Source organism: Phoxinus phoxinus (genome assembly GCF_949152265.1).
Source record: "Phoxinus phoxinus genome assembly, chromosome: 18".
NCBI lineage: Eukaryota > Metazoa > Chordata > Actinopteri > Cypriniformes > Leuciscidae > Phoxinus > Phoxinus phoxinus.
The window spans coordinates 11,667,263-11,690,301 of NC_136893.1; the positions used below are offsets into that span (position 1 = coordinate 11,667,263).

At 39.8% G+C, this 23,039-nt stretch overlaps 2 protein-coding genes across 8 annotated transcripts; one reads left to right on the top strand and one right to left on the bottom strand.

Moving 5' to 3' along the window:
* Window positions 1-17: 17 nt before the first annotated feature.
* Window positions 18-21,941, top strand: wnt10b (wingless-type MMTV integration site family, member 10b). 7 transcript variants are annotated; one of them, XM_079588297.1, is made up of 10 exons: window positions 18-141; window positions 3,277-3,340; window positions 5,451-5,577; window positions 6,268-6,522; window positions 8,439-8,604; window positions 9,174-9,359; window positions 9,683-9,862; window positions 17,173-17,435; window positions 18,585-19,036; window positions 19,815-21,941. In XM_079588297.1, exons 8-10 carry the CDS (start codon window positions 17,273-17,275, stop codon window positions 20,304-20,306), a joined length of 1,107 nt encoding a protein of 368 aa, XP_079444423.1. In that variant the 5' UTR covers window positions 18-141; window positions 3,277-3,340; window positions 5,451-5,577; window positions 6,268-6,522; window positions 8,439-8,604; window positions 9,174-9,359; window positions 9,683-9,862; window positions 17,173-17,272; the 3' UTR covers window positions 20,307-21,941. The 7 variants fall into 7 exon arrangements, with proteins under 7 accessions (XP_079444423.1, XP_079444421.1, XP_079444422.1 ...); XM_079588295.1 differs by having other exon boundaries at window positions 3,277-5,577; window positions 6,268-6,396; XM_079588296.1 differs by having other exon boundaries at window positions 3,277-5,577; window positions 6,268-6,392.
* Window positions 6,540-12,875, bottom strand: wnt1 (wingless-type MMTV integration site family, member 1). Its single transcript, XM_079588302.1, has 5 exons — window positions 11,606-12,875; window positions 10,896-11,001; window positions 9,580-9,833; window positions 9,147-9,412; window positions 6,540-8,924 (listed from the first exon to the last, which is right to left on the bottom strand). Exons 1-5 carry the CDS (start codon window positions 11,613-11,615, stop codon window positions 8,433-8,435), a joined length of 1,128 nt encoding a protein of 375 aa, XP_079444428.1. The 5' UTR covers window positions 11,616-12,875; the 3' UTR covers window positions 6,540-8,432.
* Window positions 21,942-23,039: the final 1,098 nt, after the last annotated feature.

A 23,039-nucleotide genomic window follows, 5' to 3' on the forward strand; every position in this document is an offset into this window, starting at 1 on the left:
TAGTGTATTTCACCTGTGATATTTGCAGGTAGATACGTATAAAGACAGACGGTCTTCAACGTAAACTGGTGCCATTTTGTGGATTACAGCCGCAAAATAACCTGACTGAAAGAACAATACAGTTGATTTATTATCTTCTTGGTAAGTCCAAACAATGCAAAGTATAAATTCGTGTACATAGTACGTTTGTGGCACATTAAGACTACCACTAGATGTCAGTAAAGGCTTTGTTGTTGTAGCACAGAGAACCAAGTCTCTTGTTCAAGTCTCTTGTCAATACTCAGAATTAGTCAGAACACCGGTCAGTGCAGATACACCACTTGATAGCTAAACTAATAGACAAGCACCGAGTATTGAGAGATACCAAATATAGAAGTTTAAGAATCAGTCATTGAAACACATATTGATTGAACACTAATCTAAATTAACTGGCCCTTCTCAGTATAGTTGGTTATATGCTCAGCTCAGTACACAGTGAATTTCTTTATGAACACTTTTGCTGTCTAAAATACCAGTCATTGAAGATCAAACCACACCTCTGTATGTACAGTGTTGCCATATTTTAGGTGGATTTCTGAGATTATGGACAATGATTGACATTTGGCTGATGTCCTCTGGTTTGCCTCTGGAAGTGATTACAGAGTTGGGTTGTGGAGTGGAGCTCTGGTGAAGGGTGGGGGCAAAAGAGGGAGGTGTTCTTATGCAAGCAGCTCTCAGCATGCATGTGCAGTCTGGAAGAGTGAATGTGTAGTTCCTGCAGTTGACTGTCCCCCCTGTGTCACTGCACTTAGGGAGCTGTTGCCAAGTCTTTTTTTTACAGGGTCGCTGATGGGAATTGAAAGGATAAAACCAGGGCCCACCTACGCAAAGGTGCATTCAATCAAATATACTCCCTCTCATTTTACTTTGACCTTGTAATATGGCATTTAAGATATTCATTTCGGTGCTGGGGCCTGGGACTTAGTCATACTTGAGGGAAAGTTTGCTGTGGCTATAATATTTGCATTGGTAAATTGAATTTGAGAATGGAAAGTGCCTGTCAGTGTGTGTGTAGAAGCTGAATAGTGTTTTAAGCTATCATGATACAGAGAAAAAAGGAGAGATGGTGACACAGGAATGTGTCAGTGTTCCTGTAACCACTATGCCCTTAAACTGCAGCAAATAAACATTCCTCCATTCATGTGTCAGAGCTGAACACTTGCCCGCTGTTGCTGTAAAAACATAGGCAATAATTAAAACCAAAAACCCAATACTTTTTCCTTTGTCTTAAACAACATTTTTCTTCCAGTGGATTGCATTTCGACAATGTACCATTCATATCTTTTTTTTTTACCACCAAGACTAGATAGTATGAAAGTGTGGGAGACTCTGCAGATTACATAATTTGCATCCACACAGGTAACTTTTGTGATGGCCATGCTGGAGGATTGTTAGCCATGTAGAATCCAGTTCAAACTTATCATGTGGCTATTTGGAATACTTCATCTTGATTGGTCAATAGTGCCATCCAGCGGTCAGATATTTCCTATTTACCGTTGTCTGTGGCAACACTGTATATATCAAACTACTTATCGGCTAACTGAAACCGTTACTTTTATGTCTCCTGTATTACACCATGTATTCTTGTTTTACAAAAATGTATCTGTTACTGATATTTGTGGAAAAAGACTTCAGAGGACTGCATTATTAATATTGCTTTAATATTTATCCAATGTTTGTCTTGTTGCTAGGCAATTGTTTTGTATTTTGTAATGCGCTTTAATATACAGGTAAAATTATAAAATATTTTGTCTATATATATTTGGTAAGTAACAACAGTGCAAACAACGTTGAACCCTTGTTGACTTTTATTGTATGGACAATTTTTTTTTTTTTTTTCATGTTCTGAAGAAAAAAGTTAGGTAAGTTTGAAGACCCCCGTCCCCTCCAACCCACCCAAGCCAACAGTATAACAATTCACTTTTTAGAGCCATCAAAAAAATATGGCACCATTATATTTGAGCTTTATCTCTGTCATCATGTGGTTGCAGAAAGTGATTTAGCCTGGCTGAAAAACAGGCCTACTGAGAACCGCCCGTCGCCTCAATAGACTAAATCAAGAGGTCATGGTCCATTAGTGAGGGGGGTCGATATTGCCACCTAAATCATTACTACATCAGGCCTGTTCGCCCACACACACGCCGACGTACATACTTGCACAGACATACAGATATTATCATGCAGACTTATACATTACACAGGCAGACTCCACTCACACATCGCTCAGTATTAGCCACAGATATCAGTCTAATAGTTTATACCCACCCTCATTCCACAGATTCCACATCCTCAGGAAATAAGTGGATTTAAGATTGCCACAACTCCTATTTCTGTGGATATAGACTACTCATACACTAAATAATGTAATACTCTCTCAATCTCAATGTCAATCTCATACCCTCAGCTCTGTTAAAAGCAATGTTGTGTGTCTCAACCTCTTGATTTGTGCATTTTCTTTCATATGCTCAAATATTTTGTACTGAAATAGGAGGTTTGGACAGACATATCAAAAATCTTAGTTACGTCACAGTCATCAAACATGATTTGGCATTTCTACTGCATTCAGAAGCAGGTGATATTTAGGGATGGGGAAATGTGCATGTGATCCAGAGTGCAAGATAAGTAATCAATGTTTTCGTTTGTTTGGTTTTTCTAAAAGAGCAGGAATGTACATTTAAATGTTTCATTTACATTTATTTGGTCGATATTTATGAGTCCACTAGCATAGAACTGGCTTCCGGCTATCAGATATAAATGGACCTCTGCACGTGATGCAGGGAAAAAAGCGAATTAAGAATTTGTTCCCACTACTTAATAATTTGTTCTCTTGTATTAGGTAAATATTGACCACGTTGAATTAATTCATTCCTTGTCTTACAATAAATCATTGAATTCTGAATTCTTAATTGTGGCAAAATTACATATGCGGGGCTCCATAGATATAGACTAAAAGCCACATATCTCTTTGTTCGGATATTTTGGAAAATTTCATGTGTTTTTGTCCATACCATGAAAGTCCACAGGGTCCAGTGTTGTTTTGGACCCCATGGACCCCATTTTTCAAGATATCTTATTTTGTATTCCACATAAGAAGGAAAGTCATGCAGGTTTGAATCAATCATATGAATCAAATCAAATGATCTATTAGATCAGTGATCATACATCTAATTGCATTATGATTTCTAAACAATGATGCCAACTAATGCCCTGTCATCTTTAAAATTTCTCCTCCTCAAGGAGCAGTTGCAAGGCAGAGTACGAGCGCATGATGGAGATGTTACAAGACTAGAGCCTTTGTGATGTAAGATGGCAGTTTCTCTGGAGCCACCATCTGCTGAGAGGGTCAGGCAGCATGTAGGGTTCAATCTCCTGGATTCTGCCTGCTTCCCAGCTGCCATGCCCAGGCACTCCGAGATCCACACACAACCACACTTACACACCTCGCAATTATCACACACACTCGTAGACGTGCATAATCCCAGACATGCTGCGCTGCTGAAACCATTCTCATCAGGGCTGACACTAAAGAATGTTGGGATTCTTGTCTTGAGGTACCAGTGTTTTTTCCTCCTTCTTTGGGTTTGTGCAAAATCCACACATTCTGTTGAACCCATGCGCCCACACTGCATCAGCCCTGCATGTGACCACTTCTCCACTGTGCTCTATTCAGCACGGTGACTCGAACTTTGCTCACATTCCATATACTTTCTTTGGTCCATTTTGCCCGTCAGCCTGTTCCTCAACCCTTTGAATAGGCCCCGAGCTTAGAGGGAAAACAATCTCCCAGAATTTTTGGAAGACGCTGCTTGCCACGCTTTTTTTTTTTGTGATCCTTATATCATGTACCTGTTTGCTGTACTGTTCCTTTGAGTTTAAAGTGACTCTTTTCTTTCCTCGAATGGAAAGTAGTCATTCTACAACAACATCGCTTAGCCAAACTCCTACTCAGTCCAACACAGTGAGGTTTTGTTTTGGATTTTTATCAAGTGATTTAATTTTTTTGCCATTATTCTATTAGCTTCAAACCACGACTGGAAGGTTAAGTTTCTCGAAGTTCTTCAGAGACTCTCAAGGGCACTTATTGAATTAAAACTTTATTGCTCAGTTTTGGAAAAAGAGCAGAGCGCTCCAATTAAGGAAAACGGCAATTCATAAACCCTCTTGACCATGTTACTAAAAAGAGATGTACAGTGTTAAAGAGTTTTCAGCTTGCGGTTTTGCATCTATCGCAATCTGCGACTTTGGGCTTTTTGACTCGTCGGTTGCATATGTCCAACACGCTCCTTATTGGCATTGAAAGCGAAATGAATTCATATTTTTCTTGTGTTTCGAGATGCCTCCCTTTCCCAGCCTCCCTCCCTGCTTGCCGCCTGGCAGGCCCGTGTGTCAAAGGTGGCTGCTGCAGAACAGACTGTGGGAACAGCCGGTCAGCCTCCCCTGTCCCCTATTCCCTAACCAGAGGGGCAGCCATCAATCCAAGCCTGCTCGAACCCCTCCCGGCGCACACATCTCCGCAACCCACACACTCGCTCCCCAATAATCCGCGGAAGCAATTTCATCTCGACTCGGGTGGCGGCCCATTGTCGCCAACTCCTTCAATCTTTCCTAATTAACTCTCGCTTTGTCCCGCATCCGAGCTTCTGGACTCATCTCTACGACATTCCGATCGGGGCCGGTCTTCACACTCCCGGGCAACCCTCGGACCCTAATCCCACTGCACCCCTCCCTCCCGAGTAACTCTTTCCATTTTTTTCTTTCTCCCAACCTGCCGATCACCTACTTACAGAGTTAGGTAGGGGCATTAACTCCTTGGGTTTTTTGAAAGAAGAGGACGAAGGAGGGGGCGAGGAGGAGATGGCCAGAAAGCGACTCCAACCCAGACAATTAGAACAATGGGCCGGGCCTGTAGGAGGCTAACTCGCAGCGTCACGCCTGGACGGTGGGGTATTTTGTCGGTTTAATGAATTGTCCGTCAGTCCCTGGCTGCATCACAGGCCGTGTAGAGAGTGGACAGCAGGGACCCAGACACTAAGTCGGTATTTATTACACTGCCTTTGTCACTAATTGAGCTAATTATCAGTGACTCTTCAGCACTCCCACAATGACAGTAGCCCTCCACCCTCCGCCTCCCTTATCCCACCAGTGCCTGGGAATGCAGCCTGACTTTGCTTCTTTATCCCCCTTTTTTTATCCATCTCTCCTTATTCTCACTATATCTTTACCGTTTTTATTAATGCTTCGTATTGTTTCATTGTTTTGCCTTATAATGCACATGCATGTATACAGAAACTTCCTGTGAAGTCAAAGATCAGTTTCATTTGTTATTTCTATTTTTTTTTTCCAGTATTATTTACCATTCAAGTAGGGAAGCTTTTTAGTTATATATTTTTGGCATGTTTGTGTTTATTAAGTTGAATTGAGACAGGAAGTGAAAGGACTGTGATTGGACATCGAGCTGAGATTCAAACTCAGATCGTCGGAGGCGCTACTATGCAATATGTTGAAGTACAGCCCACAAGGTTACGGCTTTCAAAGAAAGTTTGTATAATGTGCATTGTTTTTGTCTCGTATAACTACACCACCAATCAAAAGTTTGGAATAATTCAGTCTTTTATGCTCACCAAGGCTGCATTACTGCAATATTACTGCAATTTTAAATATCCATTTTCTATTTGAATGAATATAGGCTATATATATACACACACACACACACACATGATCCTTCAGAAATCATTTAATGATGATTTAATGCTCAGTTTTTATTTAATGCATCCTTTTGGAATAAAAGTATGATTATTTTAAAAGTCTTACTTACCTCAAACTTTTGAGTGGTAGTGTATCAATATTTCCACAAAAATATTATGCAGCACAACTGTTTTCCACATTGATAATAAGAAGGAATGTTTCTTGAGCAGCAAATCAGCTTATTAGAATGATTTCTGAAGGATCATGTGACACTGAAGACTGAAGTAATGATGCTGAAAATTCAGCTTAGCCATCACAGGAATAAATTGCATTTTAAAATATATCACAATAGAAAACAGTTTTTTTTAATGTAGCCTACCAGTAACAATATTTCACAATAATACTGTTTTTACAAACAAATGCACTTTCAAAAACATTGTTGCTACAATTGTTGCATTGTTGTAACAATCCTAATATTTATTAGGCTATATCACTGTCTATCAGTTATCAGTTATCTGTGAGCTTTCTCTTTAATCCTGTCAGCATTCCAGATCCTATTTCTCCTCTCATCCTCTCCCATCCCTGTGTGTTCTGGGATGCGGATGTGACGACTACAGCGGTGCAGCACTCCGTCTGGCTGACCTTCAGTGGCCCTGCGATATGTTGCGGTTGGTGAGAGAAAGAATCGTCTGCCTTCATCCAAACTCTAGTGGTCGCGCTGGCCTCGGCAGCAGGGCGGGGGCAACGGAACCTGTCATTATTTCTAATACCATTTCTTTATTTTGTTTCTGATATTAAGTAAGTGAAGCAAAACCGCTAGTGTTTTGAAAACATACAGATTTAACGCTGTGTTACACCACTGCCCAAATTCCCTCAGCGGTTGCTGTGGATTTAGGGTGCATAACTGTTCGAAGAAGAGGGCTGGTCTTGTGCTTTTGGTGGTGGGAATGATGTTTAGAGGAACCGATATACTTTGCACACTCACATTGTTGATTTTAGGTTAAGTGCTTAAGACATACCCTGTCATACCAGGTTGTGGTTCTGAGAAATGATTGATGGATCATAAACTAAGCCGAGGAGACTATTCTGTGGAACATATGGAAAGACGAACCTGCTATTCAGCTCAAACTGAGCAGTGTTAGGAAATGAGGGGTTCTCTGAAAACACAGATAATGAAAATATAAACTTTATTGTGCTATTACTCTATATGAAAACAATTTTTCTAAACTGAGCTAAAATATTTCATTTTATCAGCGTTTTTTTTTCTAACAAAAAAGCCATCATACAATAATAAATACTTTTCATTCACAATATTAAAAGATGGTGTTCAGTGCATGTAAAACACAAGTGTCAAGAGACACGCAAATCAGGCATTTGACAAAGTAATCATGTCTCTGAGATGTATGTAGCCTCGTTTTGATCATCCATTTGTGATCATCTGTATAAGTTAGCACACAACTGGATGGAATTACTCATAAAATTGTAAATAATAATAGTGTATTCACCCCACTTTCAGATTAAGTCATTTTCTCACATTGCAAGTTGCAGCATAAATATATAGATCATATCTATTTATAATATTTACAACATTTTGGTTATGTTAGCTGATATACAAAATACAGTTTCCATAATTGTGGCTCTTTCAAAAACATAAATGTGAACTGTTTGTCCACTGTAAACTAGGTAGTAGGGCATTTACAGGATTATCTTTACACACTTTTTTAAAAACTAGTATGTACTTGTGCGTAATCGATGTAGTGTCTTTGACAACTTCTGACAGAAGTCTTCTTCTGTAATAGTAAACATGCTTCTGTCAAAGCTGAATCGACGAGTCAATCTCAGGTCAATCTTAATTTTTCTCTTCCCAATACTTTTCCATCAGTACAATAACATGGTATACCACATAATAATAAATGGTATTAAAAAATGGCAGGAGACTCAAAGCAATGACGGGAAGTATGGCAGGTCCGAATGGGAAATCACGAGAGGTTGGGCCGAGTTCGGGATTCCGCTACATAGTAATCGGAAAAGGAAGCCCCATCCCTTGAGAAGCACTTCACACAGTTTTATGTGAGACGAGTAGGACTGCAGCTAAAGAAAACAAAACGCTAAAATATTTTAAAGAACCGCCCTCTTGTTAGAATTTTGCACTGGTTTATGAGAGAGCATGCTTGTGGTTCGCTAACCACAGGAACATCTGTCAAACTGTGTCCAGTTACTACTTTCTAGCTTCTATGTTCCCCAGAGTACCAGAGATGGAGATCAGGAGAAAGACAAGCTAGAACCTCAGGACTGGTGGTTCAGCACCCTAAATTTTAAACGGCGCCTACATGAACGCTTTTTCCTGCTCTTTGCGCAGTGTGTAGTGGTTCTCAACCCATTTCTTACGATTTGAAGCCCTGTGCTGTAGTAACATCACCAAAATATTGTTTTTCAAGACCTACCATTAGCTAAGAGTTCTGTAAACTCATGAACTTTTGAACTGTTCTCAGTAGTTAATACATTGAATATACTTGCCTATTCAACCAACAGATTGTGTTTAGTCCCTTTTAACCTTGCCATCCTGTATTTTTCTCCAGTAGGCTATTTAAACTCAACATGTTTATTCATTCCTTTATAACCTCCAGATTCCCCAACGGCCCCCTTTTTTTTTTTTACCCAGTTTGGGACCCTTTGTCTCTAGTTTCTCAGTTTGTTGTGTTTGTTCATCATAGACACTGATGGACAGTCTGTGTACTGGTGCAGTTGAGGCAGCTCACATGACAACACCAGTGGAAAGTACAGTGGCATCTTTCTGTGACCTGCTCCATTCGAGTCTTGTATCCCCTTCCACAACACAGCAGCTCGCACCCATCCAGCGCTGGCGAGGAACTGTTGCAGGTGCGTCCCGATGTGCCATGCGTGCCTGTTTTGCCATTGTAGGAACAGAAGTTGGGCGACTTTTCAAAGTAGACCAGGTCCCGAGCCGAAGGGAGCTTATGTGCTGGATTCTCCGGTTCCAGGTGGCGGGGGTCGGCTCGATGGGATGCACGATTGCTGCCTTTGTTGCCGTACACGACTCGGGATGCGCCATCGAAACGGTCCTTTAGAAAGTCTCCCACTACGCGGAAGCTGGGCAGTCTCATCCAGCACGTTCGCACAGTGCAGGACCCAGACATCCCATGGCACTTGCACTCTTGTTGCATTTCTGATGCGACTGTCTGTGGGGAGAGGAGAGAAAATGAATGAATCTGTTGAATACAAAAACAACAACAGCAAATATTGTAATAATTTATACATTTATATTGAAATTTGAACTGATGAACTGTTATTTTAGTAGCTTTCCATCTGTACTTTAGGAAAATCCATTTATTGATCAATCTGTTTCTGACATACTGGTAATTTGATGAGACATCATCGTGTTTGTTTAAGGGGTCTCATACCATTCTTCCTGCTTCATTGTTGTGCAGGTTGGTCAAATACCGTAGATCTCTGCCCTTCTCACTGGAATCCACAAACTCTCGTCCGAACATCCTGCCAAATTCCACATTGTCGCTGCAGCCTCCCCAGTGCCAGTCTGGCCCTCCAGGACCTCGGCGTCGGTAGTCGCAGGTGCAGGACTCAATGGCCCCCTCAGAGCAGGACCGAGCCACAGCGTGAGTAACACCAGCACTTGTGATGGCAAACACAAATGCAGTCTCGCGGCAACCTAACAAAACAACAAGCACAACTTACAATCTCGGTCAAGCTGTGTCTCCATCCAGATAATATGAATGTGTAATTATAGATTCTCTTATTTCACGGTGTGAGATATGAATAGTGTTCAGCACATCGTTTAAAGCTTTCATACTGCCACTCTTGAGAAGCCATGCTCACCTCGGTTGACAATTTTGCCAAAGACGTTGGGGCTGTGGGTTGTCGGACAGTTCCAGCGCCGGTTACGAAACTGCCATTTGCATTCCTTGATGGCTGTATGCAGGCCTGCTGCAATGGCGTGCAAGATGCCAGGGTTTTGCCGGATCAGTTTTCTCTGACGACGACTTAACAACGCCAAGCTTGGGTCCAGCACCAACTGTACATTCTTAGAGTTGGTGAGGAGATTGCCTGAGGATGCCACATTCACAATACCCCTGGTGGAGAAAACGAAAAATTGACTTAGGTAAGTTGGAAAAAGGCCATTTCTCATCTGAATGGACTGAAATGCTAAAACTTTGTAAGTTAAGGTCTTGGGGCTTTAGACCATTTTATTATAATATTCTCATTTATTCTGTATGTTTGCCTTTTTGGTTTGTGAGATAAATATATAGCCTATATGTATGAATATATTTAGGATATATATAATTTTAATATAGGCTATAATCAAATTAATTATAATATAAAATAATATATACACTTTTATAGATAAAAGAAGAAATAAGAACTTTATCATTTGTAGTGTATCAATCAGCGTTTATCATTTTTAATTTTTAAATCCCCTTTGACCGCTATAATGCCATATACGTACAGCTTTAAGGCTTTGGCTCATATGTCGTGTCTAGTTTTAACCTACTCCGGAACGCTCAGCACATTACACGAATTCGACCCTGAAAACGACCTGGAAAGGAACGGCTCCCAGCCATAAAATAAATCCGCATTTAATTTATCCCACATTGGATTGAAAAATCTTGTCCCGTGTTCAAGCCACACTGTCAAAATGACAGAGAGAAACCGAGTGAGAGAGAGAGAGCGCGCGCGCGCGCAAGCAGTGGCTCTGAGTAAACAGGCTGAGAGTGCATTCATTTATTTGGGAATTACTTAGTTATAATATATTAATAATATATAATATACTTATAATATGATTAATATGTTTTTTATATAGCCTATATGAAATAAAATAACAATGAAGCTCCGCATATGCCCTTCGCATGCTAACACAGTGTTTCACTTAAAACAACGGAATGACATTACAAATCTTTAGCTTGTCTAATATCTTTGATTGTTTAATTCGGGCCTACTACTGTATCATGCATTAAGTATCTAAGAGACTTAGATATTTATCATAGAAATTGTGCACCAGCCAAAAGAAAAAGAGCACTAATTATTCACATTCTAGGATGTACATGATATACAACTAGGCTATATCTTATATAGATGTAACATGACACTAAATGTCATAGTAGCTAGCTCTATATTAAAGGCCTGCTGTATCTTACCACCACCGGCCGCTGTTGTTGACCGCCCCTGTGCCAGTGAGAGAGGAGACCAGGAGGACACATGCCGCTTTGACTGCGAGAAGCAACGCGAGGACCCGCATGATATCTGAAAGGGCAAAGTTAACCAATTAACCTCAAATGACATTCCTGCAATAATAAACGATGGCAGTCCATGTTATGTCTTTCTTTATTAGAGGAGCTGGTGAGCATCTTAACAATTCTGAAATGAATAAAAATAACAAAATAATTAGTGTAGCGCAATGAAATTATGATATTTGTGTTTTTAATTTTAGCCTTTTAGCGCATGGCGAATTTTATTATAGCCTAGAAATACGCGTTTGTTTACATATGTGTATGAAGTTTTACTCGAAAATCAAAATACTAATGTCAGGATTCTGTGTGGCTCAACTAAAAATAGTCTACACTTAAGAAATAAAGAAAAAGAAAAAAAACCTTTAAAGGTTTAGAGCCAACTAATTCCAGATGCCATAAATAACTTTTTTATTCTTTAGTTCTTTCGAACGCCATTTAAAGAAAATAACTAATGTGCTTATCTAAAGAACCCAACATCAATAACGTTTAAGCAACACACGAAACCTATACTGTCCAAAATGATTTTTGGTGCTATAAAGAACCTATTTTTGATATTCTAAAATGTAATAATGATAATAAATAAACAAGCAATTTGGTTGCATTACGCATCCACTTACCACTCCACATTCCAGTGCGACTGACAGCGCGGGTCAATGTTTATTCATAAAATCAGTGTAGAAGTCACAACGGGTTCTTCTGGATGGGATGCCAGTGCAACTGCTGCTGCTGCTGCTGCTCTTACAGTCTGTGTGTTAGTGATGCTCTGCTCACAGCACTGAGCGCGTGGGACAGTCCCGAAGACCTGATCCCCTCGGTGACTGATAGGCGACACATTGTTCACTTATTGAACGCTACAAGATGAATAAAAAAGGGATTTGCTGCTCTCATCTCCCTCTGTTTTTTTTCCTCCCTCCTTTTGAGTGGAACTGAATGGACGGATAGCTTAATTCTTCTCATTGGGCACAATGAATACAGGAGGCAAAACCCGACATAAAGGAGAGGAGATGAAGAAAAGATCCGTTATAGGCGCTTTAAATTACATATCATTTTGTAATCCTCGTCCAGAGATTCCTCAGATACATTCAAGCGAAATCATATAAAATACAGTTCCTTCAAGCGTCTTCAATATATGCAGAGCAGATTTATTCCTTCTCATTGCAGTGAGTGTGTGCGCGCGCGCCATTTCTGTCTTCAGTTCCTTCTGCGTGGATGGTGTCTCGACACGGTTACTGTAAGAAGGGAATATAAAACATCTAAACTGGCTTTTTTTTACCCGGAGTGCATGCATGCATTACTCCCTTAACTGCGTCTCCTCCCTCTTTGCGCGTAAAAGTGTTTTTATAGACGTCCATGCTTTCGCTCTGCACTCACCCGTTTGTACTGTTTAGCCTGAATAAAGCACATCAAGAGGAAACGTCATGCTATGATTATGGTAAAAAATCTGGGCTAAATGAAAAGGAGAATGTTAAAGACATGGGGCAGTTTCAGTTTCTCATTGTAAATGACGATTGACCGGAGAGTGTAACAATCTTTTGTTTCAAACAACTACTTTTTTGTCTGTAGTTCTTTTTTATTATATATGCCTATATAGGCTATATTTGTCTGCTACAAATTAGATGTATCACTAAACTGTGTAAATTAATGTCAACTTCAATAAGGGATGTTGGGTTGTAACGATACGTTGATTGTCACATAACAGAAAACGTTTTAAATTGTGCACATTTATTGATTATGGTTATGAAATATATTTGTTCAAAATAATTATTCCATCACCGGCTCATACTCATTTCATTTCATTCATTTAATTCAAAGGTAAATAAATGGCAACATTTTATAAAATATAGGCTAGAGGTGTAGGTGTAGCCTATATATACACAGACGGTCTTACAACTTAACAGTAATTTAACCTCATGCAAACTCATTTCTAATTGGTTACACTGATGGTGTTACAACTTGTGTTACAACACTCCCAGTCATCTAATAGGCCATTCTTCGTCGTTTGCGACAACGAATAAAATAAGAAATTGTTACAGATAAATAACTCCACACATCTGACTTTACAGTGTGACACCACTTGATAGTCTTGATAAAACTGTTCACCATCTGGACTGCAGACCTCCCTTGATCGCATATGGTCACTAAAGGCACGAATCAAATAGTATTTTGCTGTCAGTTTTGACTCGATACATTTATGGTATGCTGTCGTCTGCACAAAGAATTATGATCAAGTTCAAATATTAAATCAACGTGTTTTAAGCATATAAGGTGTTTGATGTCGCAATGAAAGAATCATGGGAGAAAGAGAGCGCACTTTTTTCTCTGAGGGATTGAAGTAAATGGCTAACTGAAGGAAGTGCGCTTTTGTTAGTGGTATTTAATGAGGGCTGCTTTTCTGGGCTTAGCCTGCTCTTATACTCTTGAAGGATCTTAAACAGGTTTTCCTGAAACACTCATGCGATGCGGCGCAGATTAGCGGCAATCCGGTTAAAGGGACGCCTTTTATATACAAATCAACTTCAAATCACTTTTTAAGCCACTTAGATATACACGCCATGGCAAAATGCTAATGCACTTTTCATTGCCAGAGCTTAAGAAGAGGAATAGAGGTGATTAGCTCCAATACAAGAATTGATCTTCCAGAATAGGAGGTGATTAGCCCAAAACCAAGAACTGTTGTCAGGATTCTGTGTTAAGTATGGTTAAGGGTGGATTTAACTCAATTTCATGACATTAATCCCAATTCTACTACTGTTAATAGTAATATTAATAAAGATAAGACGCAAGATGCTCCTATAGGCTCAGTTAAAGAGGTTTTTTTCCACCTGCTGCGCATAGTGCATAGCTGACCACCAACACGATAATCCCTTAATCTTGTAAACTGCTAATGCCTTAAAATTCTGGTTTATTCATACATTCAGTGTTCAAGTCTTCTTGTATCATATCATGTCTCAACTAGAAAAAAAAGAAAAAACACTGACAGCTTGTATATTGAACAAACTTATTATGTGCATTATGCATAATTTGTTGGCCCACTGTGTAATTGCGCATCACTTTCAATGAGTCTTGACAAAAACCTCTCCATCATGGTCAGTTATGGGACTAATTATACGCACAAACTCAGACGTGTAGACAAACAAACGAAATAAGTCTATTTTCCAGTAGTGCTCTAGGCTATCTCCGGCAGCAACAGTCAGCAAAGCCTTCTCATTAAGAGTGTCGGGGAAAATGATGAATGTGGGCCTAATTAAAGTGAAACGTCACTAGGGCTGCACGGTGAACTGTTGAACTGATTCGGAGTGGGAGGATGGGCGGACACATGAACGCGCACACGCACCTCGCATTGTTCGAGAAGAGTCGCACGCCTGCCTGCTGCTGCCCTGCTCATTGTAGCCTATATGAATGACTTTTAGTTTAGTTTAGCTTATAGACTAGTTGACACATGTTTACGGGGGAGCAAAATGTCTTTTCACAAGTTCGGCAGTAGTGCATGTCAGATAATAGGCCTACGCTGTAAACAAACAGAAATAGACGGCGGACAATATAGATACAAAAATTAACAGCCTGCAAATGGTAAAACTTGACAACGGACAAGTTTTAGAAGTGTAACAGCGAAGCGATGCATCAAGTTACACACTAGACTAGATGCAGTGTTGATGTAGGCCTACACATCAATTAATATAATTTTACTCGATTTAATGAGTTTGCATATAGTTTCAACTCAAATGTAGCCTATTCATCATTAATTCAATTCAAAATGCAAAAAAATTTAAATTAATTTATTGCAGATTTCATTTGGCACCAAATGAATGTTAGCCTAGCCTACTTCAATTTTTTAAAGCTGCAATTAAAATCGTATTACAATTTTTAAATTGAAATAGCCATAACTGGTTTGACTATTTTTTTATTTAGGCTACCTGCTGTATTAAACTTTTCTATATAATCAGTTATCGTTATACCGATGCATGCCATCATTTGGGGGTTCTTCAAAAACGGCACCCGAGAATGCCATTACAACACTTAAATAGGAAACAGACTAATCACAGGTAAAGCAATTGCATTATATGTTGAACTTGTTGGCATAAATTATTTTTTGCAGCCATTTATTTTCAAGTGATCAACAAGGAACGTGTTATTGCCCCAAACAAAGATGACAATAAATTTCACCGTTTAGATCGTAAAACAATTTTGTATAAATGTAATGGCAAAAATAGCCTATAATAATAGGCTAAACTAAATTATAATGTATTTAATGTTTTTGTTGTGTAAAAAGTAGAAATAAATACAACCAATTAAAAAAAAAATATTGTGGTAGCCTAGGCTAATGCAATGGTTGTAAAAAAAAAAAAAAAAAAAAAAATTGGATGGTAAAAATAGGCTAGCCTACCATTGAGAACATGTCTATTGTCGGTCACGTGTTGTTCAATGCACTTGATACCAAACCAGATTTAAATATAGTATTATGTTAATTGTCAATGTTGCTTCCATTATTTGAGGCAGTGTTGGACGATAGGCTACTGAAAACAACCAATAATTGATTTATTCACAGCCAGATTTATGCTCCTTCAGCATGAATAATATTGGTAGAGATCACATCACAAGCAGTTTCAGGAATATGGAGAATTTGACAGGCCTTGCTACTTTTTCATCGTGTTTAAAAACAAGCGCCTCAGGCGATGTTTGCCCACCCCGACGGCGCCCCCTCCTCCTCAGTGACACACACGCTCCAGTCCCAAGCCTCATCAAATGCTGCTTGCTCAACTCCGCTCCTCGCACAAACAATTGAAGTCATTTCCAGTTCGCATATAAAGCGATCCCACAGGTGTTTTAATGTCCCGTCGAGAAAAGCTTTCAGCGCAATGGAGTTACCTCACAGACAGTGTTTGGGACGAGTCCTGATTGTGACTGCTGCGCTTCTGTCACCTGCGTTCACGTAAGTAGAAAGGTAGATCGCTTTCATGGGATCTGCTGGAGTAAATCATCTGTTTGTTTTGGAAAGCCAGGGATTAAAAAACATGATTATGTACAATAGCCTTAAATTCTCATTTGTATGATTAGCTATTATTATTTAATTTTAATGTTACTTCGGTAACACTTTGTTTTACAGTGTCCTTGTTACCCACCCGGTGTAGTTTCTAAAGTAATTACTATAAATTATGCATAATTACATGCAACCAATCCCAACCATAAGTAGGCTACATGTAATATTACTTAGTAAATGTATTATCACACTTTAACAAGGACACCTTAAAATAAAGTAGGCTAGGTATAACCGTAACTTCTATATTAATTTTATTTGTTTTTAGTAATATTTTAGTATTTGTTTTATCCAAATATATAATTTTTAAGTCAATAAAAGGCTACTGATTTATTTACATAGTACTTATGCCTTTGCTTCTAGACAAGTGACTCCTCCATTGTTACTGGTAACAAATTGCACATGCTTGCTTGGCATTGAATAAATGGGAATCTGTAGTTCAGATACTAACTAGCATGTATTCCAACTGTTGCTGGTACCTGTTTCACTCATTTTAATAGTAACAATTCATTTTGTTTTTTCTACTAATTGAATAATTCTGGTAATTGTTACCAGAAAGAGTTTTAATTTTACAGTAACTGTGAAACTTATGTAAGCCCTCTCACTTTTCTCAAAACTGTCAGTGGGCATAATGTATTTATTAACATCAGTGTGTTATGATTTGGATATAATACTTCTCACAAATCTTTTCCATATAGTCATTTTCTCATCAGATTATCCTCAGGCATGCCAAGACACTGATAGAAACCAGGGCGTTTGAATATTCATAGATGTTTTATGTTTGCCTCTTGCAAGGTCACACAGCCTTGTTTGAGTGTCAGGGCACTTGAGCACACAAGTGTTTCCAACTGCTGAATCTCTAGAATTTGTCACTTTTTTCTTTGGCATATTTAAAATGTTCCAGTAAGCATGTATTGATCATATTATTTGAAATGAATATGGCACCATAAAAACATCCATTCCTTTTACAATATTTTCCTGCGTCTCGCTAATGACTGAATTCATTGTCATAATTTCTTCACATATGCGAGTCATTTAAAAAAGACCACATGTGATGCTAAGTAACACCAGCCTTCTGCAATATTTACTGCATGCGGTGTTACTTCATAATGATATCACTGCTATAAAATTAATTTTCTCCTTTCTCAGGGTACTGGGCAATGACATCCTTGGCCTGAAGGTGGCAGGAGAGCCAGTGCTTACCCCCAACGCAGTGTGTTTACGACTGGCTGGCCTGACCAAAAAACAGATGCGTCTGTGTGTGCGCAGCCCTGATGTCACAGCCTCTGCTCTGCAGGGCATTCAGGTTGCTATTCACGAATGCCAACACCAGCTCAGAGACCAGCGCTGGAACTGCTCCTCCTTGGAGAACCATGGCAAGTTGCCCCATCAGAGTGCCATTCTCAACAGGGGTGAGTGGATGGCAAAAGGGGGCATGGGAAGTGCTGAAGTTGAAGTTGTAGAGAGAGCCAATACAGTCATAATCCGGGCATTGAAATGCTACAAATGCCAGAGAGGCAAATATCAGCGTTGAGTCATTGTTTAACGCATTTGCGCCATGGAAAACATTTTTTATGAGATTTTAGATAAAGATCATTATAGATAATTATATCACCAGCTGGCTCGTGCGCACTTCACTTTCTGAAGGCTCTGTTTACTCTCTTGGCAGATTTATTTGCTATGTAAAGGCCTATTCACACTAAGGACCATAACTATAAAGATCAAGTTTTAAAAATCGTTCTAAATTTAATAGTGGGCACACCACAACTATAACGGCACAGAGGAACGATATCATTGGAATCACTTTTCAGAATGATTTAAAGAGGCAGACGACAAAACTGCAGCACAGCTTAGTCAGGTTAGACGCCATATTGAATTTAATGAGGATGAAAATGAGGCTGTAGCCTAGACATTGGCTGCGTCCGAAATCACATACTCGCATCTTGAGGTACTTATTTTGAATAAGTTACTTCACGGCTGCTAAAAAAATAAGTTCTATGTAGTATAAGTGTGTGTAGTATGAATGTAATCTGCACATACTACATGAGGATGCTGTCATTATCATGTGACCTACCATGCGTCAGTTACTGTATGTCACTTCACTGCCATTCATAAATCCTCTCCCGTAGCCTCATGGGAAAGTAAAGTGTCCATCGAATGCCCGTACTGTAAATTCAGATTATAGTAGGGAACTATATAGTAGGGAAGTATGCAATTTCGGATGCAACCTTAGTCTTTACAGTGGCACGCACAGTGTACAGGTCCTAGATCACGTAATTGTCACAATTCACAACTTGTAAAACTCTGTTTAAAAAAAAAGATGTTTCATCAGCTGAACAATCGATATGTTGTTAAACAGCAGTATTCCATTGAACGCACTGTAATTCTATCCCTCACAGCCTCATTTTATTTCCTGTCAAAAATAAATATGATGCTACCCTGACTAAGGTCTATAAACAGCATGTTATCGTCCATTAATGTGTACGCTAATATAGTTGTCTTATCGTTGTCTTATTGTCCTTGGTGTGAACGGCTCTTAAAAGTGCTCTCTTTCATCCCAGGTTTCCGAGAGAGCGCCTTCTCGCTGTCTCTGCTGGCGGCAGGTGTCATGCACTCGGTGGCTTCGGCCTGCAGCCTCGGTAAGTTGCGCGGGTGTGGTTGCGAGGCTAAACGTCACCTGGACGATGACAAAATCCGTCTCAAGTTAACCCAGCTCCAACTTCAGACTTTTCAGAGGAGTGGAGTGTCCATAGAAGGTGCAGGAGAGAACACACCTGAGTTCGATTCACTCCAGGGCGGTCTGCCGGCCAATCTGCGCTCTTCCCACCCCGTCAGTCTCCTCAAACCCTTACCAGATGAGGTCACAACGTTACAGGACACCTGGGAGTGGGGAGGCTGTAGTCATGATGTTCGTGTTGGCGTACGGTTCTCTAGGGATTGGTTGGATTCCAGAGGATCTCCTCGTGATATACACGCTCGCATGCGGATTCATAACAATAGAGTGGGCAGACAGGTGTGGTTTTATATGTTCAAATCTAATAATCATTTCTAATAATCTGTATTGCATTATATGGTCTTTCAAACAATGACAACTGTGTCCTAAACGGGGGCGTGAAATAATAAATAGATTTGTTCCCCCATGTATATTGGAAATTTATCCAAAAACACATGCAAATGCAATTTATACTTCCAGTGCATTGAATACACTTAATACATGCTTGTTTCTAATTAAATACTTAATGTTTTTAATTTCTGAATTTAAATTTGTTAACTTTTTTGGAGGGACACGAAGTAAAAAATGTTCCCCAAAAACATGATTATATTTATACATTAATAATGTAGCCTAATAATATTTGTAAAAAAAAAAAAAAAAAAAAAAAACATAAAAAAATATATATATTTAAAACATTTGTCAAAATAATGATTAAACTGTGTACACATATATTCAAGATGTAAGAACAATATATGTTTATGGTTGCATTAGACTTTTAGAGTAATTACATTTTTCAATAAAAATATAAAATCAATTTTAAATATTAAATATTTAAGTTAGTTATCATACATATAAATAGACAGACAGACAGACAGACAGACAGACAGACAGACAGACAGACAGACAGACAGACAGACAGACAGACAGACAGACAGATAGATAGATAGATAGATAGATAGATAGATAGATAGATAGATAGATAGATAGATAGATAGATAGATAGATAGATAAGCATTTGATTACTAACTTTAAAATACACATACTATATTCATTTTTATTATGTCTTTGACCTTAACAGGTAGTTACTGACAACATGAGAAGAAAGTGCAAGTGCCACGGCACATCAGGCAGCTGCCAGTTCAAGACCTGCTGGTATGTTTCTCCTGAATTCCGGCTGGTGGGGTCACTGCTACGGGAGAAATTTATGACTGCCATCTTCATAAACTCTCAGAACAAGAACAACGGGGTATTCAACTCTCGAACTGGCGTGAGCACCGGCTCAGATCAGCTCAGGGGCCGGCGACGCAGCATCTCGCGTGAGTTGGTGTTCTTCGAGAAGTCCCCCGACTTCTGCGACCACGAGCCCGAGGTGGATTCGCTGGGCACGCAGGGTCGCATCTGCAACAAGAGCAGCCCCAGCATGGACGGCTGCGGGTCGCTGTGCTGCGGCCGCGGACACAACATCCTCAAACAGGCACGCAGTGAGCGGTGTCACTGCCGCTTCCACTGGTGCTGCTACGTGCTCTGTGAGGAGTGCAGAGTTTCGGAGTGGGTTAATGTGTGCAAGTGAATGACCCACCTTGGTCCAAATCTCCATTTCCTTGTTTTTGGACCGGGAGGCAACAACCTGTACCCTGCCATACCGAATCTAACTGCCTGTGTGTTTTGCTCTCCCACGGTGTGTCTATTTATCCATTTCTCTACTTCTTTTAACCTCCATCATCTGGGATCCATTTGCGTTGTGTTGCTGTTGTTATTCTCAAAATGCCAAGTCAGAGATTGAGGAGGAGGTGACTCATGTCATTTGTCTTTTTTTCCTCACTTGGAATCTTCAGCCTCCAGAACCATGCAAAAGGCCCAAACGCCATCTGCACTCCAAATAACAAGGCACAACAGCAGGAACAAATTATTCCTGCAAAATAGGCACTGCTACGGTCTACCTTTTTTTTTTTTTTTTTTTTTTACTTTTTCAAAAGTGCACTTAATGTATATTCCGTACTTTGGCAAAATGTTTGAGAAGTTTATGTTGTAATCATTTACGATGGTGAAAAAAACATCTGAGTTGGGTTGAGGTTTCAAAACACTGTATCTTGCAGCATTATGATCTTTGCCCACGTTGATCCTGAAGAATCGATGGCTGTGATAATTGAATGGAACATTTCAGTGCCATTTCATAAGAAACTTTCCCAAGTCTGGAGCAAATCTTGGCCATCGACAGAGAATGTGCCTTGCGTAGGGGTCTGAGTTTGGCTGGTTTTTATGAAAACCAGGACAATTGTGAAGTTGATATGCTGTGTAACCCCATCCTAACCTTTATAGAGACAGACCAATCAGAAAACGGAGATGGATAGAGTGAAGTAACGACTGGAGAACACTTGTGCCTCCTGTGGATTTTTTTTGCAGCTGATTAAAAACAGTCACATCTCATCTCTACTGCTGAACAATGTTGGATGCCAGATGCCTTTGATGCAAGAATGGAAGACATTCATACTCTAAAGTCCTGTGTTAAGCTGTATTTAAACAGTTGCCATTACAATCTTATTACAGTGAAATTGATGTACAGTCTTAAAAAATCATTTTGATTAAGCGATGCTTAGGAAATCAAATTAATTATATGGATCAATTAACTTTCATATATTGCCGCCTTTTGCATTTTTAAGGAGAGTGTATAGAATTTATTGTTGAATATGCTAAGAAACCTTTTGTGTGTGTATAATCACACTGGTTTTAGAACCATAAAAGACCCTATAGAACAGAAGAGGGGCCATAGATCGCCGTTTTAGATATAATTCTTCTCTTCTGGAGATTTTTTTTTAACTGAATCTGACCTCTCATAATGGACAACAGGGATAGGCTTTCATAAGAGTTCTATAAGCAGATTAAGGCATGAACCTGTCTTACAGGGATCAGCTGTCCAAAGTTGTGCCATGTGCTGAGTACTGTTTGTCCTTGTCTGTGAATCTGCATCTGCAGCCGTCAGAGACTGGACCACTCTGCTTTCCTAACTAAACACAGGTCCACTTCTGATGTCTGCACAGCAATCACAAACATCTTAGGAATAAATGAGTTTTTCTGTATGACTCCTCACGAGACTCTCGATTGAGGATGCGCTGTGGCGGCTGGCGATTGAGTGAAGTGACCACCTACGGTCTGCTGGCTTTATCGAACTCGCTTCTTGCGGTATTTCCTCTGGCAATAAATGATGGGAGTGAAAGAGAACTGGAGAAAGAGTGGTGTGGAATGATAAAGCACTAGATATCTGGTTTGTATTTCTTTATTCCTTTATCATTTCACCCTGGAGCTGCTGCAAGAGGGAATTTCCTGTCGCTGTTTCTCCCATGTGTGAGACAGAGAAATTGGACGGCCATAGACACCCCCCCCCCCCCAACACCTCCCCCTATAATGCAGTGCAGCCAATCACACATACAAAGCAACATACTGACAGCATCAAGAATAATGACAACCAGACTGCCACAGTTAAGACAAAAGGGCATTGAACTAATGTTGGGTCATATGAAATATTTCAGTTAGTTACCATACATATTCACAGACAGACAGACAGATAGATAGATAGATAGATAGATAGATAGATAGATAGATAGATAGATAGATAGATAGATAGATAGATAGATAGATAGATTGTGCAATTGAAATGAAATGTGATATTGGTTGAAGCGGAAATGGACATATGTGAATATATACTTGGGTACATCAAAAGAGAAGGAAAAGGGAAAAACAGCTGGAAACATCTGCTTCTGGGCTCCTTGTCCAGCTACCCCTTCCATTTTTGATGTGGGATAGAGAGAAAAAGAGAAAGGGAAAGAAAAAACAAGGAGCCAGTTACCCAGAACATCAAAGCCGTTGCCTAAATGTGCAAGCCCTCATTAGTTCTGCAAGCCTAACCAACCCGACTTATGATTGTGTTTGCTGGGGTGCACTTTGGCAAACACTTCTGAGGAGAGGCTCCTTTAAATTATAACTCCCCCCTCAACCCCCCAGCTTTCCTGCTCCCACCCCTACCCACTGTAGCCTCTTCTGCCCACCCCATAACCCCCAAAACTCCCAGTGCACACAAACACAGCACTCCCCCCCATACAGCACTCCACCCTATAATCTGGTGTGCAGCTGCAAGCATCTGCTCCACTCCCTCTCTCTTTTCCTAACCACTGAATTGATAAACACATCGATCATAAACCCACTGACACACGGTGGACCAAGTTTCCTTTTCATCTGGACTAGGTCTGGGCAGGCACTGTGTGCACAATTACTGTTATATATATATATATATATATATATATATATA

Excerpts from the sequence above, each read along its gene's own strand:
- wnt1 (XM_079588302.1), bottom strand. Across the intron at positions 9,413-9,579 it reads TGGCAAAATTGTCAACCGAG|GTTGCCGCGAGACTGCATTT; the intron begins GTGAGCATGGCT and ends TTGTTTTGTTAG. Across the intron at positions 8,925-9,146 it reads ACAATGAAGCAGGAAGAATG|ACAGTCGCATCAGAAATGCA; the intron begins GTATGAGACCCC and ends CTCTCCCCACAG.
- wnt10b (XM_079588294.1), top strand. The coding sequence starts at position 17,078 with ATGCTAAGTAACACCAGCCTTCTGCAATATTTACTGCATGCGGTGTTA. Across the intron at positions 17,436-18,584 it reads GAGTGCCATTCTCAACAGGG|GTTTCCGAGAGAGCGCCTTC; the intron begins GTGAGTGGATGG and ends CTTTCATCCCAG. Across the intron at positions 19,037-19,814 it reads ACAATAGAGTGGGCAGACAG|GTAGTTACTGACAACATGAG; the intron begins GTGTGGTTTTAT and ends TGACCTTAACAG.